Raw genomic sequence first — 16434 nt, forward strand, 5'->3', positions numbered from 1 at the left:
AACAGTTAACTATTATTCCTCTTGGTGCAATCCTCTTTGCTGGAGTATATGTTCACACGACATTTTTGGTATGTGCATGCAAGGACACATAATGATCAATGTTGTGGTGCAAGGTATAAGCTGATCCCTTGCGCAGTACATATATGGAATTCATGAATTCCATTGTTTGATGATAAGTGCTCCTAAAAATCCTGCTATTTGACCATGAATTCCACGTTCCAAGTTTCCTACTTCTCTTGGGTACTATCCTTCCTGAGCAATTCCGGGTGGACTGCTTTTTTTTAATATAGCACTAATCAAATTACAAAACAGAAGCAAGGCTAAAATTATTTTCCAGTAATCAATGATGTGCAAATCATTGATTTTCATCTTGAATTGGATCTCCTTGAAAAAATTTTAAATGAATAATTTGTAAATTTTTTTGCACATTCAAACCAAAATGACGAAGTAAAATTTCTCTCTTAAAATTATCACTTAAAATTCACCCTAATTGATAATGAATTTTTTTTCTTGGAAATGATATGAGATAATTTTGAGGATATTCCCTTAAGTAAACATTTCTGGAAAAGATGGTGTAAAAATGAAAAAAAAAATGATGATCTTACCTCCAGCTAGGTTCCTTGTTGCAAATAAAAATTCATGCCTGATCGAACCGGCATCAGTGTGAGCAGAGACTCTGAGGGCATACCAGGTGGCAGGAAGGAGCTCGGGTACAACATAAACAGCTTCATCTTCTTCTTCTATGATTACATCACCTCCCCACAGTCCCCAATCAGAGCTAACAACTCCGCTTTGTTCCCAATATGATCCAGATTTTTCTTTTGGTTTTGGTTCTCCTCTGATTGGCTGTATGTTATTTGAAATCAATTTCCATGACCCAGAGTCTTTTCTTCTATTCAGGCTTAGAACTTTGTATTCTGCCACCACGTACAGCAGAGGACAACCTCCTGTGGGCCATGCATCTAGGTTCAATGTCACCGACGTTGAGTTGGTCAGTAAAAAGTCTTCCTGCTTGGGAACTTGAGGTGCTGTTAGGATAGTTAAAAATAAATTCAGTAATTGCATAAATGCAGTTAATTCTACTTAATTGAGACACATAAGTATCAGTGCACTTTCACCTTATGAAGTAGGTGCCCCATTGCGTAAATTATGCATACATGGACATTGACATATATCAAAAGAGACTGCTTGGGAATCAAAATGCAGTAGTGCTATGTTAACTACTATTTAAACTATTTCAATAAAAACCATGAAAATGGAATATTAAAAAAAATTACAATTGTAGATTAAAAATTAATAATTTTAAATTATACATATTTATCTAAGCTTCCACCCTCCTCAGCTAAGTGCATTCCTTAATTAAGCAGTGGTAGGAGAGACAATGATAGAGGAATGCTGTGGATTAGTACAGTAGAGAGGGGAAATATATGAAATCAGTTCCTGGTATTTAAAAAAATATTTTATTACAAATAAATGTTAGAGTAGCTTAGATATTTAAGGCTACATTGAAGATTTTTGATTCAACTATCAAATAAATTCAACCTAACCAGTGACTTAGCAGGTGCCGGTGAATTTTTAAATTTATCGCCAAGTTAAATATTCTAGCAAGGGTGACCTACAGCTAAAATGGAAATAAGCTCGTATGCAGTTACTTTGCGAGAGTCAAATTTCTAGCCAAACCTTTTGCAAGGAAGTTAAATTACAGGATTCTATCAACTACAGAATTGTACACACCTGAACCTTTAGTCGTCACTGACAGAGTAGCACTGAACTGACTGGTTCCCACAGAATTTTTTGCAGCCAGTCTAAGGTGATAGGTAGAGCCACATTTCAACCCTTTGATTGTGTATTCCCGTGTGTCTGGTTCTAGCTCCACTTTCTCTTCCCACTCTCCAAATTCTCGCTTGTAATTTAAGATGAAACCTGAAAAAAGAAATTTTTTCATGTCAAAATTAAAAGATTAAATTTAAAGGTTATCATAAAATTCATGTTACCTAATGCATTGGTTGAGTATAATTTGGGTGGATCTAAAAACAACCTAATTTTGGTGATATGGAATTTATGATTTTTGACAAATGATCAAGTATTTAAGACAAAATATATATTGCTTTAAGTTGATGCATTCCTTCACCTAACCAGTATTTTGGTGATGGATTATTTGCTTTAAACTTGTACAAAAATTTTGAAATTTTCACCATAAAAGTACATATACATATAAATTAGAATCTGGAAAGTTCTCTCAAATTTGAAAATTTTACTTCATTATTTCCATGGGGGAAAATTATTTATATTTGACTAACAATCAAATGTTGATGAAGTCTGCTCTACACATGCTGAAAATTTCAAGCTAATAGCATAATTTTCATTACCAAAGAAAGACAAATACGACTGGTCATGATGGAGGTATGTATCCTTTTAAGGATAGCTTATTTTTATTGTGAAGCATAAATAATCTATACCAATTGCATGCCTTTCGAATATATTAGAATTGGCATAGTTTCAGCAAACACTCAAGTATACTCAGCCTTATACAAATTATGCATGAAATTCTTAATTTAAAAATATTGCAAATAAATTGATTAAATTACCTGTTATTGGACTGCCTCCACTGTCTCCCAGCATCCACTGAACTCGAATAGTCTCAGCATCTGCTTTCCTAAGTGTCAACCTTGGAGGAGATGGGGCAACAATTACGTCCACCTCCCACCACACTGAATCGGTTCCAAAGGGATTTTCTGCCTGACAGGAGTAATTGCCTTCTATTCCAGTTGATGAAGCAGTCAGGGATAAAGTTGGCCCAGTGGCTTGCAAGGTAGAGTCACCCGCTACGTGGACACCATTCAGTTTATTTTGCCCAGCCAAGCGACGCCACTTCCTTGTTGGAGAGGGTACGCCCATTATAGGGCAGTCAAGTCGAGCAGTTTGGCCATGCCTCACTCTCACTCGTAGAGGAAATGCTGGTATTCGTGCTGGCACTTAAAAAAATTAACCCTCTCCTTCAACTTTGTGCTAAGCCACTCTTATTTGCTTAATTGAAATTCAAGTATCTATGTATTGAGATTTGAAGGAAGTAAATTCATTCATTCACTTAGTACTACATAGTAATAATCTTAATCATTGAATAATAATGAAATTGCTTAGTCAGATTGCAAAACAAAATTAATTACCACGAAATTAAAGGTCATATATGATAATATATAGCTCATTGGCCTATAGGATTAATGATGAAAACATTTAAGGTAATGATTCTAGCCATTACAAACCTCTAGATGTTGGAGCAAGAATTGTACTAGTGCTGGATGGACCCTCTCCAACACCTGTTACCGCAGTGACCCAAAATTCATATCTCTGGAACTCCTTTAATCTTCGGGCTTCATATGTAAATGTCATGAGATCATTTCCAGAAACAAAGACAACTTCTTTGATCACATCCTATGAATGAATAAGATGAATATCAATTATACACTTTATTATTCATTTCGTCATTAGAGATAATGTATCTGTAATGGAAGGATATATATGAAGATTTCCATTATCACCATCAGTCAATATTTGAATTCATGATACAGATGAGCACAAGTTTATACTGAGGTGAGCATATTAAAAATATTTGAAATGAAAAGAATATGAACGAAGAGCATATATTTGATTAAAGATTCAATTACTTCAATAGCAAATGTAATTTCACACTATAGGCTTCCTCTATTATGCCTCACCTTTATCTTCATTTGACTCTGGTACCTAAGTACATATGGGAAACCAGTAGCCTAGTGGCTGCACAAACTTTATTCCTTCATTCTCAACTGGCTTTAGAGTTATCGGAAATACACATTTTTACTTTTAATCGTCACCGTCACTACTAGAACCACAACTGCAAAATTTCAAGCCACCTAGTCTTGGATTATGTTTTCCCATTTTACAATATTGCACTTATAATCTCTAGTGTCATGGAGAGCATTGGAACACCATTTTTCACCCTAAATCTATAACCCCATTCACGTGATGTGAAGATGCACGATTAGGGTTCCTTGATTTTCAGGAATGCATAAATTTTTGCGATCTCATTAATGGCTTGAGGTTTTTGAGCGTGGCAGTCCCATCCAAACAACTTCCAAAATTGTAGAAAATATCATCCTTGCCAACAAAATTAATGTAACTCATGTTGGAATGCAAAAAAAGATGAAGCCAAAAACATTTGTATTCATGAAAATCAAGGAGTCCATAAGAGTTGTCAATGTGCACACAAAGTGATGCACAGTGCTTGCTAATGCTTCTTTATCAAGATGAATATTGAAAATTTAATATCAGTTTGAGGACTAACCTTTGGTATTCCATCCACTCCGCCACCTGAGGTACCACTTGCTTGATGGTGCAAAGAAAATGTGCTCCCCCCATTCAGTGGATGATAGTACACATTGTAGCGCACTATTATACCGTTACGACTGGCAGGTGGGGACCAGGCTAGAAGTACTGAATCTGCACTGAGAGCCATAGCTTTGATATGCTCTGGTGGACCAGGAACTGAAAATGTATGGGTAGAATTTTCTTGGATAAAAACAATTCATAGATATGAAAAACATGAGCTAATATACATTATAATAAGACATTATTTTCATTGATGTACTTCAAATAATAGCAATAACTAGTGTAGGAGAGCTAAAATAAAGCTTAAAGACAGATTTTTTAAGAAAGAATCATGAAAGGTAAGTAATTTGATGAATAAAAAATGGTGGTTGATACTACATTTAACATGATACTTTTAAAATTTTGTACTCCAAATAGCCTGATTACTCATGACAAAGTGATTTCGAATAGCATATGCATAAATCTTTGCATAGTTGAGGCACTTTTTTTTTTTGGTTTATGAATGAAATTATGGGATGAAAATGGAAAAAATAAATATTTTACCTCGAATAGTCGAATTAACATTATAGTATAATCATTGGCAGATCCAGGACAGAGACATGGGGGGAAAGGTAGGGGGTAACATCTCAGCAGTAATGGGGATTTTTACAAAATTACTATTTTATATAGTGCAATTGGATACCCTAGCCCTTTCTTGATCTGCCTCTGAGTATAATGGTGTTATTTATCAATTTTATCAATCCCATTGGATTTCCTCATGATGCTTGGGAATGAATGCTGTACATAGCTGTTTCCTGCTGGCGCTTATGAGAGGAAAATTTTTTCCGTGCTACAAATAGCATAATAATTTAAACCTCTCTGTACAGACCTCTTTTTTGGGGTGGAGTTACCATGGTATTCTCGTCCCTCCGATTGGGGACCCAATTCAACAGGACTTGGCCCTTAACATGGCGACTGGACTAGACCCTCTAACCCTATCTTAGCACGAGTCCACAATCAACTTATTGCATTAACAGTGTTTTTTAAACAAAATATTCTATTTGATTCAAAATAATTTGCTCTTCTACAAGAATTACTAACATATTTTAATTGTGGAATTTTAAACAGATTTCTAGCGTTGATAACAAAAAAGTTAGTGACCGCAAGGTACTATGACTGTAAGTCCAGAAGCCCATTATTTGTAACTCTAAAATTTCATTTAAAAATTGCTTATGCACAGAACAAAGTATTTATTCATTTCAAAGTATTTCATTCATTCAAAGAATTCATCTCAAAGTGTACAAAAATTGTAGCATGAAACAAAATGGTTATAGCCACTTTACAATGGATTCCTACAGCAAGGATGATCATAAATGTGTGGGAGGGTCAGGCTTAATTGCTGAGGAGTGGTCCAAAGGTCTCGCTAAGCTGAGTCTCAGGCTGGGCCTGAATGCATCCAACAATTGCTTCCTCTGCGGTTACTTCCTTTCTCCCACATCAGCTATAGCCGACGTCCGGTCGGGTCGTTTGGGTTGAAAAATCCACGTCAGTTATACCTGATACTAGTTTTTCTCCATATAAAATGCTTGTCGGCTATGCCTGACATTTGGAGCGAAAGGGTCCAGATAGGAAACTTATATGAGGAAATTCTAATTTGATTTTAGCATCAACCACTTGATCCATAAAAAATCTTTTCATTACAACTGTTTTGAAAAGTAATTGAAATAATTTTAGGAATCTAAACTGAATTTTGAATCTGGATTCAAAATCTACAAGAATCCACAGAAATTCATTAGAGGTTCATCATTGAAAAAGATCCAAAGTTACTTCACATAAATTTTTCTCTGTATATTTCAAAATAGAAAAGGAGGTTAGGATTGCATATAAAAATATATTACATAAATAAAAGAATGAAAAATTGATTTTCAGCCATATGTCATAACATGAAAAAAAAATGTTGACACTCACTGTCTTCTTCTGTGGCACAGTAGACAGGTTGTGACCTAACACCATCACCCATTGAGGTAAATGCCAGGATGTGAACAGTATAATTGGTAAACCTGGAGAGGCCATGGAGATTGGTTTCTAAGTTTGTTGTGCGTTTCACTTCCACTTCATTCCCAGGATCGGGGGAGCCTGCAATTGATTGATCAACAAGACAAAAAATTCATGATATTAAACAAACTAAAAATCATTAAACTTGATCATGACAGCAATTTTGATTTTCTCCGCTTAACATATTACATTCAATTGTATAGGGGAGAGACTTTGAGACATTGAGCATATTTAGCTGTGAAGTTGTGTGACATGTGCTATTATCTTTTGGAAGTAGCATAAAACTCATTATTAACCATGCTTCCACTTTGTGCATGGCTGCCATCACTCTATTGCAGATTGATGTACATACTTTCATTGTTTTCATAGTGCAAAAGTTAAAATACTGTTGTTTTTCATTGTCAATTACCACTCAGTTAAGATGCGTATTTTGATTTCTCATGGTAAGGCATAAAGAGTGTTTCAAATGTGACATTTCAATATACATATCTGAATTAAATTTATCATTCTTGAAACAAACTGTATGATGGAAACAATCAAAGGCTGCCACATTGGGCCACAATGAGACTTTTTGGTTGGGCCACAATGAGACAGATTACAGGTGTCTCAATGTGGCCCATGGAATTGTACTGTATTTACAATTTATCGCTTTACTTGACACAATTTTGATTGCACCTTCATACAAATGTCAGATTGTACAATTGTGTGGTCCATGAAAAATAGTCTTTAGAGATTAGAATTTCCCCATAAAATTTACCGTAATAACGCCCATGACTGACTGATTCTCTCATCTGATTATCACCATCCGAAGAGACAGTTTTTTGATAGAGGACTTTGTAGCCTTCAAGGTGACCATGGCGATCACGAGGAGGGAGTGGATCCCATCGCACCCATAACGACTGGGAGGACAGGGGCGAGCACCGTAGATTGGAAGGAGGCGATCCTGGAACTGGATGCAATGAATGGTGAAAGACATGTGAAAATAATATGGTAAATAAGTACCCGATGAAACACGTAGGATTGTAAATATTAATGTGAAACATTAATTTGTTTTGATCAAAACCAATTAATGTGAAACAGTGCCAGAACTTCATTATTTCAAAAGCTTGAGCATTCATAAGAACAATAAAGATTAATTATCATTTGAAAATGTTCTTAATATCTTTACACTCCTATAAAGAAACCTGAACTCCTATAAAGAACCCTGAATCCTGAACTATAAAGAATCATTTAAAGATCTTAATGATTCATAAGTGCAATTTGGAATTGATTTGCATGCATGGCCTGTCTTCAATTAGTTATTCTTTAAGAAGTACACATATTTACCTACCACCTGCAAAGGTGACAGCAATGCTGGGAGATGATGGAGGGCCAGGACCAATTCCATTAAAAGCTCGAACTGAAATTTCATAGTGGGAATAAGGACGAAGACCAGAGATCATCATCTCTGTTCGGCTCTGTCCTCTAATGTTGCGGACTTTCACTCGCCCTGCCGGTGATTTGATGACTGAGTCCTTGCTGGATCCCATACCAGAATTCATGTTTGACATACTTCTGCTAGGTTGCTGGACTTCTCGATAAGCGATTTGGTAGCCTAGGATTTCTCCATTGGAATACGTTGGAAGTAGAGGCTTATAAAAGAAAAAAGCAGAAGAAAATGAAGAAAGTCAATTTCTGACAGATCAGATTGCAATCGCCAAGAAAACTAGAAAATTTTGCTTACCTTCCATCTGACAGCAATAGATTCAGAACCAGTGGCTTCTGCAACTACTTCCATTGGAGGTCCACTGGGAGCTAGTTATCAAAATAAATACAGTGAAATTCAATGTTAGTGAGAAAGAGAACCACAATTACATATGAGGAAGCAAGAGGGTCTCAACAGACTACAAAGCAATTTGTAGCAATTTATAACAGCTTCAAATTTGCATGAATAATAGATGTAAAAAATATTATTTCACCTTTAGAAGATGAGTTTTGCATGCATGACTTAAATATTATATATGTGTAGATCATCATTTGAAGTTATTTATGCTACTCTTTTGATGCAGTATATAATACTTCAGCCTCACTCTTGTACACTCTTGCATTCATAAATGTAATTATGACTATCTGGACACACAAAATCATTGATTAAACATTGATTTTCATATCTTGTGAATATTTTTGAGTAAGAACTAATACTCACCCTCCTGAGTAGTCAGTAAAGTAGTCTCTGGACTTGGAGGACCCAAACCCACTTCATTGACAGCTATGACCCGTAATCTGTATCGTGAAGCTGGCCGAAGACTGCTAAGCTTTGCCTTCTGCATCATGTCTCTCCCACTGATTCCACCTCTGTCAACACCAATCATATTGCTCACAGTGAGATTGTTCCACGATATCTCATCGTTCATCCGATATTGAAGAATGTAATGCAGCACGGGTGGAGTCGAAGCGGAAGATTGCAACATGGGATTATTGGGTGAGTAGGCTGGTGGTGTGGCCAAAGGGTAGAGTGATGATGTGGATGGGGTCCATTCTATATTTGCCCATCTGCTTCCCACCTCCAACACTTCTGGGCGGCCTGGAGATTGAGGTGGCTCTGAAGGCACAAGGATACGCATTTTGAATTAGCGATCTCCAACATTAAGTGAGATTACAATATACCTAAGTCGAATGGCAAAGCAATGAAATGAAATTAGAGATGATCTCATTTACTCCATATTACAAATAATCTAATGCAAATGTACATGTTTAGTGAATGCATGCATATCAGGGTCGAATATAAGGGAGGGGCGCAGGGGGCCCAGCTGCCCCGATCTCCAATATGGAAAAAAAAATTAATCTGAATAAATATAAACATAAAGCACTTGAGAAAATAGCGACACAAAGTTAACACCTTTTTAAAACAATATATTTTAAGAATGAACCCAACAACTATTTATTTTGATTTACTTTCAGAATTTAGCCACCTAAAACTGATGTAAAACATTGATTGTGTTTAATAATAACTTATTTTTGGTATTGCCCCCCCTAAAATTTTTATCTATAGTCATCACTGGTGCATATACTTACAATGTCACAAGCTACAGTCAAACATTGCTGTAAAAATATGTAAAAAACTGTGACTTATATTGCACCTAGGTCCTCAGTTGAGGAATGAGTACAACTAAGATTGAGCAGTCTCTCACTCTGAGGGTGTCGGTAGAGCAGCTTGGTGATTGGTGTAATCCTCCGCAATGGTACTGGGTAAGGCACTGGTCAAAAAATGCCCAATGCTAGCAGGACAGCAACATTTTTTATATCTTGGGCCCATTTCCCCCCAGGTATCATAGGCCCCTATTCAACAGGGTTTTGCCTGGCACTGAGGCAGAGGATTACACCACCCACCAAGCAGCTCTACCCACACCCTCAGAATGAGGGACGGCTCAGTATTTTCAGTTATTGCAGAGTAAATATAACCAATATTGAGTTTCTATCCCTGAAATTTTCTTTACATATTATCTCCATTGGAGTTAGGACTTATACAACTGATGCCTACCTTTCACTTGCAAATGTATCACCATCCTATCCTCTCCATAAGTATTGGAGGCTGAACAATAGTAGGCACCAGCATCATCCCTCGTCACAACAGTCAGCTGAAGGATGGCTTTGAATGGGCCGGAGCCATGCATGCCACTGGATTCGCTTGAGGATCCAACGTTGCTGGGAGAAAGAGGAATGTGTGCATTTCTTGGGGTTGAAGTAAATGCCACCCTCAAGGGTTGATCACCTTCTGCTTGGCATGTTAACACTGCAGATTCACCAGCAGCAGCTGAGATATTGGTCACGGGCTCATAAAAATGTGCAGGAACTGCAGAAGTAAGCATATATTGGTTGAAAATAATAAAGAAAAGAATTTTTTAAATAAAATATGTATGTTTATATGGCTTCAAAAATTCAATTCAATTTCCTTAAAATATTATATCATTTCATATGATTCATCATATTGAATCTTTGAAGCTGGATACTTTTTTTGCACAATTTTGCCAAGATACTGTACAAGCTAGCCAGGATTTGAGAGTAATTGATTTCCTAATTATGCATGTAGCAAGAACTGGAGATAAAAAATGTCACTTCCATTTTCAGTGAGAGATAGCACCCAGTGCTGTACACAATTTAAAAATTATCTTACTTTCAGACAATGATAACTTGAAATTTGCAACGATAAATTGTGGAACAAAATTGATATGATTCAGATAGAGATTCAGAGCTTTTCAGCATAGGTTTACGTTATGCTATCTCTCTCCAGGTATAATGGAAGGAAGAACGGAGGGTAGTGCCAACAGTCCAATGATAAACTTATCATAAACTCCAGTACAGCATGCAAATTTAGCCTTCTATATCTTATACTATAAAGTGTTGACTATTCTTTTTAAGTCCAAGGAATCCAACAGAAATGCTGATAAATTGATTCACATTGTAAATAAGTATCAATTCATTTAATTTAATAAAATATTTCAAAAAATGCTTGTTACTTGCTTCAAGTTTGTTTCTTAGAATGTGTAGATTTATTATACATAAAAGTAAGGATTGTTCCACTGGTGGATCCATATGGGGGGTGCAGGGGTGTGTGCCCCCTCCCCTTTGAGGGGCCACTCGCATAGCTGAACATTGCAGAACCACAATGGAAACTTTTTTATATCGTAATAAGGTACATATTGTCTTGTATATGTAAATGACCAGTTTAAATTTAAATTTCTTAAACTTTGCATGTGACTTGTTTATTTTTTTATTAAAATAAAAATAAAGGTAGCTCAAGATATCTTTTGTGCCCCCCACTTGAGTTTTTTTCTGAATCTGCTAATGGATTGTTAAGTATGTGGGTTGAAACACATATGTATAGCCTAATTTATTATCCTCAGTGATAGGTCCCTTTCAACTCACAAAAGGGAAGTGCACTAGTGTTTCAAATGCACCAAACACATCTTTTAAATTAGAGTTCAGAATAACATAATGTCGTAAAACCACAGTTTAAATCCTAATAGTGAATACTTTATTCGAGATGACCGTCTGAAATATGGAAAAATTCAAAGGCCGCGAAAACGGGTGTCCATGTTGAATATTGGCCGTGACGTCACAAGGCAGTAGCAGAAGGCAGCTTCTACACCGTTTAGTTATACCACTGATACCACTATTATTGCATAGAAAAATTACAGAATTTGAGGGTATCCGTTTTTTGCTGTCATAAAATATCTTCAGAATATATATGTGGATGCTTCTCTTTTGAGTAAACGACTTCATCATTGCGTAATATATTAATATTCATTTACGTGTCAACTTCAAGTTTGGAAAGAGTAGTACGAATAGCACATTGAATCTTTAATAAATGCATGATGGCATTTATTTTTCGCTGGGTATATTTTGACACAATGCCGTTTATCATGCCAAAACGTTTTTTGGAAGAACCGAGTCAAACTAATAAACCTATTTCAGACATTTGCTGCAAGACTTATTCGTTGCGTATGTATTCACGCCGGCCGGAACGTTCGCCCTTCGCAACTAGAATCATGGGATGTTAGCCTTATTTCCGAGCTGGCTGGTTGTTGCAATGGTTCGCTGTCCAGGATGGGTTCAAGAAAAGATAATCTTGGTTGGGAGAAGGAAAATTCCAAAGATTTATAAATGGTATACCAAAATTTGATGTAGTTATGGTTACTGAATTTTTGAATGAGGAGGACAGGTTCAACGCTCCATAGAAATGCGAGACGTTAAGGCTAACAAGGGGAGACCGCGTACCTCGCTGCATCTTTTTCAATTAGGGCGTTAGTTAGGCTGTAATTAATTAATTTTCATGCGTTACTTTTTAAAAGTTATATATATAAATACAAAAAGTCCTCTGGGTCGGTTGGGGTAGTGGTAGCGTGCGCGATTGAAAGGATTTATCTCACCCGAAGGACCGTGGTTCAAGACTGCGTCATGGCTTTATTTTTTGTTGTCTTCATTGTGATCATATCGGCATCAAGTTTATCATTAATTATAATTGCAGCAATCATTGACATGAGACAATTTTTTTATCATCATTATGGCGTTTAGGTATTTTAGCAGTGTCATTACAAACGCAGAGATGTGATGACTACAAGGGTTGGTGTGCGCTAAAATGTTAATTTTTTCTTTGCTTATACTGACCAACTTCCACATTAAAAATGAAAACCACTCTCGCAAGAGCACATACCATTAAAGGCTCGCGGCAAGCAACAATATGCGTACAGGCATAATTAATAAGAACACAAAGCGAATATAAAATGCCATATATCTCGAACACTTGTAATTCACATTACTCCAAAGGGAGTTTACTTACTCAGTACATACCTCAGTACCTACCAGTTTACCTCAGTAGCAGTGCTAAAAGAACCATTCTGAAATATAATTTCAACTAACAAATTGGATGAAATAAAAGTTGATAACCCTGGACCGGGCGCGCTGGCGTATAAAATACGTCAATCTTTGAAAACCAAGGATTTCGACATTGTACGTACATTCTGGGCTATAATGGTCTCGTGTATTCTTACAATGTACTTTGACTGCCTATATTGCGAGTTTTCAAAGTTCGAGGTATTGAAGCTAATTTTTTGGATCAGCAAGATGAACCCGTCACCAGTGGAGTACAAATTACGCCGCGCGACCTGCCGTGTACCTTTATATCTGTATCACCTATAAATATACTAATTTCAACAAATAAAGATTAACTTTAACAAAAATCGTTTGTTATCATATATGCACATATCATGGGCAAAGTACGCATTTTGCCCGGTCGTGTAAAAAAACAGTCGCGCCATAATTCTTTAACCAAACTACTTTCAGTTTATAAATTACGTAGGTCTACGCGGAAGATGCTATATTTTGACTCAACACACTTTCTGATGTGACTGAGGTACCTATTAAGTAAATTATTATAATATAAATATCAATTTGATCTTACAATACCTTCAAATGATCTTCAAAACAGAATATCATCGATAGGTAAGAGTCAGGAGCAGCCTTGAACCATTTATTCCGTATAGCTTGTGCTTAAGGCACGGGAATGAATATCTTCTCCTGGCTTTTGTTTCGACGTCGAGATGAAATTTGGAACAAAAAATCATTTATAATTCTATTTTGAATTCATGTTTTCGGTACTAGACGACATTTTTAGGAAGCAAACTCCACCGATTCCCGGAAACTCTCGCTGCGCTAAAGAAGGCGACGGAATTCAGCGATACTCCACTGGTGACTACTGCCTTGTGACGTCACATCTCAATCAAGATGGAGGCACTGTGTTTCAGCGCAACATGAAATTTTCCGACTTTCAAAACGTTTTAAAGTGCATACCCCAGATGCAGAAAATAAAAGTGACTATACTAATGTTTCTTTTTTAGGCTAAACTTTCAAATTCAGCAATAAAAAAAAATTAGTGCACTTCCCTAATGTAATGCAAGGTGGACTATTCCAAGTGAGTTGAGAGAAGCATACCTCCAAGGATAAATAATATTCCACTTTTGGACAGAATTAGAAAACTTCTGGCAACACGAATTATATTTTGACTGTCTCATAGATGTTTAAAAGATAAAATGGTAGTAAAAGTAGAAAATTTTATAGATAAATAGCAATTACTGGCACAAAAGAATTTCCTTTCTGACTACATACTTTCCTTTAGGGTTACTCACCATTAACCTGCAGGAATATCACTTTCGTGAGACCAGCCCCAATACCATTGGCTGCCTTGCACGAGTAGTAACCCTCATGCTCTGGTGCTGCTGACCGAATGATGAGGGAACCATTGGGCATCAGCTGCATTGATTCTTGATTAGGGAAGTGTGATAAACCTGGCTTATAGTGCTGATACCCTCCCCCAGGAGAAAAGTCAGGATACTGAGGAGACAGCCCAGGGAAAGATGGGTAGCTGTTCATTCCTACACCGAGAGCCACATAATCAGTCCCATCTGCACCTGAAAATAATGATGTATAGTGGAAGAAATTAGTAGGTTGTGCCCCATAAAAATGTACCATTCATTTGGGGAAAGAGGGAAAACAGTGTGATCTCCATCTCAATTAGATTACTGTACAACAGTGGGGTAATTATGGGGGGATGATGGGGCATATGATAAGGGGATAGATGCCCCCCTAAAGCCCCAGAGAAATAGAAAAAATATTTCAAACTACATATTGTCTAATTTTGATATATTACTGCATCTGATTAAAGTAAAATTTTTAGTGCCAAAATGATGCAAAATGTATTTCCAGGCATGTCATTTTTCAAAAATCTTCCCGGATCCCCCATTATCTGGGGGTGGGGGGTCGCCCATCAAGGCCCCTCACACCCCCAAAAGCATAATCCTAGTTATGCCACTGTTCTACAATGTAGTTCTCCAATAATATGCACGCATAGAGCTAGGATATCTGCACAAAGTGTGGTGAGGTTGAAGAAATAATAGAATCTTTCCATATAAAAACAACATTGAGTAGTCAATTAAAGGCAGGAAACTTATTTTACCTCTTGCTTTCATCCATGTGATCGTTGGGTCAGGGAAACCTTCTGCCTGACAGTGAAGAACTACTTGCTGCCTCCAGAGGATGGAAGTGTCCTGTGGTTCTATTGTCCATGATGGGGCAACTATTAGTAAAAAAATAATTCTAAAATAAATTATTGGTATTTTCTGTTTAAAATATACCTCTTAGTATCTCTTAATACACAATTTTTTTTAGAAAAATGATATTTCTAACATACAACATTTGTAAAGCCTTGGCATGTACATAAACATATGCTGAGGTTTAAGCACTATTTCCACAATAATGAGACATTAGATGAGGCTGGGTAATTAGTGAGGGTTACACTTTCTGTCTATTTATTCACAATTTACTGAGTCCACCAACACTTTTACCTCCCAACTCAATACCATCTTGCAGTTAATCTAAGAAATATGCATACCCAGCCCCATGGTCTTGTTTAGAAGAGGTGGGTTATAATCACATGTCATCATGATAATCACACATCTCATCCAATATATATAATTAATTTCTTCATCTTCATTTATGAATTACCCTATTGTTAATCATAAGTATCACTTAGGAAGATGATTTTCATAGAAAAACCAGGTCAATTCTCCATTTTTAAACCAAATAATCATAAAAAAGACTACATTATAGAAACCACTTCAATGTATTTGAATGAAAATTACTCACCTTTCACTTCCATGACGGCTGTATACTCTGCAGTGGCTGCAGCATTCGAGGCAATGCAGGTGTAGCTACCAGCATGGCGTGCAGCTAGGCGTAGGAACAAGAGTGATGACACAAACAGATGCTGCCTTGTTTCCTGAACATCAGGATCAATTGGACCATTGCCTCCATCCCCGCCTGAGGAGACAGCAAGAGGTCGACCATCTTTCCTCCAGGTCAAGCCGGTCGGGAAATCTCCGGATATGACAGAGCATGAGACCTGAGCCCTCATCCCTTCACGTAAGTTGGAGGGGAAAGTGAAGGGAGCAATTTCTGGAGGCTCTGAAATAAATAAAAACAATTCAGTTATGTATTTATTTAATTGACAATTCAATTTCAATTAATTTATTATCGTGGGCCTTTTTGGACCATGAAATATTTCACAAGTGCACAACAATTCAGGGAAAAGCACTTGACAGAAGTACAAAGAAAAAAAAGCTACAGCAAGGCTCAGTAAATACAAAAAATAAAAAAAACACAAAAAATTTAAACCGATACAAACATATACATACAATTGCATCCCAAATGCGGATACCCGAGAATCCAGCCGCACACAATTTCCAGACATTGTAAACACATTGGAAACAATACCACTATTTATATCACTGGTGGGTATAAAATGAATATTTCTTTTCCAAATAAATCTTTCGTGCAGAAAAGGTGGATTACCAGAAGATTCAATGGAAATATAAATGAAACGACGGTTTATATGATAATGTACACATGCGTAACGCATTTAAAATCTCCTAATTTGGTTTGAATTTGAATGATCGATTGAATTGAATTTTGGATGCTGTTTTCTTGGGTGTTGATATCTGA

At 36.6% G+C, this 16434-nt stretch overlaps 1 protein-coding gene across 1 annotated transcript in view; it reads right to left on the bottom strand.

The window, feature by feature from the left end:
* The window catches only part of LOC124158145 (Down syndrome cell adhesion molecule-like protein Dscam2), a 168236-nt gene that overhangs the window by 19602 nt on the left and 132200 nt on the right, over nt 1-16434 (bottom strand). Inside the window, exons 11-24 of the mRNA XM_046533329.1 lie at nt 15580-15897; nt 14891-15010; nt 14064-14345; nt 9920-10231; nt 8585-8980; nt 8123-8193; nt 7730-8030; nt 7157-7348; nt 6313-6480; nt 4322-4521; nt 3264-3432; nt 2589-2975; nt 1735-1923; nt 606-1028 (exon numbers count right to left, since the gene is read on the bottom strand). Coding sequence (XP_046389285.1) covers nt 606-1028; nt 1735-1923; nt 2589-2975; nt 3264-3432; nt 4322-4521; nt 6313-6480; nt 7157-7348; nt 7730-8030; nt 8123-8193; nt 8585-8980; nt 9920-10231; nt 14064-14345; nt 14891-15010; nt 15580-15897 — 3528 coding nt within the window. The remainder of the gene's footprint in view (nt 1-605; nt 1029-1734; nt 1924-2588; nt 2976-3263; nt 3433-4321; nt 4522-6312; nt 6481-7156; nt 7349-7729; nt 8031-8122; nt 8194-8584; nt 8981-9919; nt 10232-14063; nt 14346-14890; nt 15011-15579; nt 15898-16434) is intronic.

This window comes from Ischnura elegans, chromosome 4 (assembly GCF_921293095.1).
Source record: "Ischnura elegans chromosome 4, ioIscEleg1.1, whole genome shotgun sequence".
Lineage (NCBI taxonomy): Eukaryota > Metazoa > Arthropoda > Insecta > Odonata > Coenagrionidae > Ischnura > Ischnura elegans.